Source organism: Phocoena sinus, chromosome 20 (assembly GCF_008692025.1).
Source record: "Phocoena sinus isolate mPhoSin1 chromosome 20, mPhoSin1.pri, whole genome shotgun sequence".
NCBI lineage: Eukaryota > Metazoa > Chordata > Mammalia > Artiodactyla > Phocoenidae > Phocoena > Phocoena sinus.
Window position 1 is genome coordinate 40050712 of NC_045782.1, and position 2753 is coordinate 40053464.

A 2753-nucleotide genomic window follows, 5' to 3' on the forward strand; every position below is an offset into this window, starting at 1 on the left:
GTGAGCCATGCAATTACCAGGGGAAGAATGCTGCAGGCAGAGGGTGTAGCAAGCATAAAAGCTCAGAGGCAGGAGAATATGTCGCATGTCTGAAGAGCAGCAAAGAGGCCAGAATGACAAGAATTAAGAGAACAGAAGGAAGAGGGTAGTCAGTAATCCTCCTCAATTGCTTTTCTGGCTTTTTACCAAGAAATTCTGAGGTATGGTTTTTAATTTATTTTATAGATTTAAGAGATACCATTGAGGTCAGCTAGTGACTACCTGGGGTTCATAACCTTTGTTGTACCATGGACCCCCTTTGGCAGTTGTTAAAGCTCATGAACCCCTTTCTTAGAGCAATGCTTTTAAATATATAAAATACAAAATATAAAATTACATAAGAAACTAATTATATAAGAATACAGTTCTATCTATAGGCCTCCAAGGGTCATGGAGGGTCAGCAAGTTAAGAGCTCCTGCATCCACACAAGATAACTTTCTGGGGTGATGGAAACGTTCTATATCATTCATTCATTCATTCATTTATGGCTGTGTTGGGTCTTCGTTGCTGTGCGCAGGCTTTCTCTAGTTGCAGCGAGCGAGGGTTATTCTTTGTTGCGGTGCATGGGCTTCTCATTGCGGTGGCTTCTCTTGTTGCAGAGCACAGGCTCTAGGCTCATGGACTCAGTAGTTGTGGCACGTGGGCTCAGTAGTTGTGGCTTGGGGGCTCTAGAGCTCAGGCTCAGTAGTTGTAGCGCATGGGCTTAGTTGTCTGCGGCTTGTGGGATCTTCCTCGGCCAGGGCTCGAACCTGTGTCCCTTGCATTGGTAGGCAGATTCTTAACCACTGTGCCACCAGGGAAGCCCGGAAATGTTCTATATCTTGACTGGGTTACTCAGATATATATACACTTGCCCAAACTCATAGACTTGTACACTTAAGCTCTCTGCATTTCACTGTATGTAAATTACACCTCAATCTAAAAAAACCTTTACTATTCTAGTCCCGTCCTTATTTTGTAGATGAAGGAAACAAAGTCTCACTCAAAAAGTCTAAGACGGGCGAAGGGCAGTATAGGGGTTGGGGGTGAGAGGTACAAACTATTAGGTGTAAGATAGGCTACAAGGATGTATTATACAACATGAGGAATACAGCCAATATTTTATAATAACTGTAAATGGAGAGTAGCGTTTAAAAATTGTATAAAAAATAAAAATTTTTAAATAAATGAATAAATCTGGGGGGTGGGGGTCAAAGAAACTTGCTAAAGGCTTTGAGGACTCACTGTATTCTTATTTAAATATAGTACAGGGCTAGTTTCAACCAAAGGTTCTCTCAAGACCTACCCACTCACTGACACCAAGCATTTGTGATTTTATTTTGCCATTATTAACTATGTCCATTCCAAGTGATCAAGTTGGTTGTAGAGATGGAAGAAATGCCCAAATGCCACTTAAGCCAAACCAGAGCCTTGCCCCAATGTAGAGCCAATCAAGATAGTCTGTGAACATTCAAGACAGGGGACTGTGTGTGTTGAGGTGACACAGAGGGAAGGTTAGAGTGGAGAAAAAGGAGTAATTTCTTATATTCCTAAAGCTCTTCAGTTAAGAAAAGCAGCAACTTTAATAGCTTAACCTTAATAAACATTATAATTTTTTCTCCTTTCTATCTAAGGTCAATTCTATTCATTCGCATCGGATATAAGGAAGAATCTCAAATTAATAAACTCTTGACTTACCAGATTGGACACTCTAAGATTTTCTGCATAGCATTAAGGACATTTTGTACTTCTTCAACGTGATTCGCAGAAAAATCCATTTCTTCCTGTTCCCATGAACTTTAACACATGAACTTAAATATATATGTAAATAAATCACGTTAAAAGGTTTAAAAGCTTGATTTCATTAAGTGCCATTTAAAATTGGAATGCTTTAGTATCAGATCAACCATAGAACTAATGCCAAAAACCTTATTTTAAAAAAATTCTATCAGTTTTTTGGTAATTAAGACCATTTAAATTCTCTATTTTTTCACATCTAGCCTCCAATCACTTCCTTTTGGTCTTTTCCTTTCTCCAAGAACGGGAAAGCCACAGTGGGGTGACTGACTGGGTGAGTGGTGGTAGCCACCTAATTCGCCAATCATCCCGGCTGTTTTCTATTTCTCCCTTAAAATCAAAATCAACACCAACCAATGCTCCCCACCCCTGTCCTTCCCCAGTGTTTCCCACTGGCCTGCACTCATCTCAGGATCCTCCTCAGGCACATCCATGCCAGCAGCGTTGTGCCAAGGGAGGCTCGCCCCTCTACTTCCTTCTTGTCCCTTCTCAGAAACGCATATAAATCCAGTTCTTAACGGCTCTTCCTCCCACTAAATTCTGTTTCCTCCTCTTCCCAGACACATTCCTGCACCCCGCTTTCCCTCTGGGTCTCCATCTCACATATACCAGCCCATCTTTGTATACCATGATGTCCCCCTCAAGACCCATTCCAGTTTCCACCATCAGGACTCCCCCTCGGAGACACCCTGCCCCCTCCCTTATCTTCAGCGCCTCCCCCCGACCCCGTGACCCACAAATTACCCCCCTCCCCACGATTTCCCCAGACTCAACGTCTTAGGCTTCTCAGGTTCCATCTTCCGCCCGCCCCTTGGCAGATAACACCCATCTTGCTCGCCTTCAGGAGTCACCTCTCCCCTGCTGTCTCCACACCTGTTTACTGCCTGTCCCCCGGAGCACCCTGTGGGCCCCTCTCCCTTCCCCAGGGTTCTCTCAC

The 2753-nt window shown here is 43.3% G+C and overlaps 1 protein-coding gene across 17 annotated transcripts in view; it reads right to left on the reverse strand.

Moving 5' to 3' along the window:
• Positions 1-2753, reverse strand: part of BRCA1 (BRCA1 DNA repair associated) — a 62509-nt gene that overhangs the window by 59298 nt on the left and 458 nt on the right. For 16 of the 17 annotated variants that reach the window (XR_004347254.1, XR_004347256.1, XR_004347255.1 and 13 more), the window contains exon 2: positions 1718-1830. Coding sequence is in view for 14 of the 17 variants with exons in the window: in XM_032615411.1 (XP_032471302.1) it covers positions 1718-1797 (80 nt within the window). In the remaining 3 variants the exon portion in view is untranslated. The remainder of the gene's footprint in view (positions 1-1717; positions 1831-2753) is intronic. The other variant, XM_032615412.1, reaches the window with a different exon arrangement.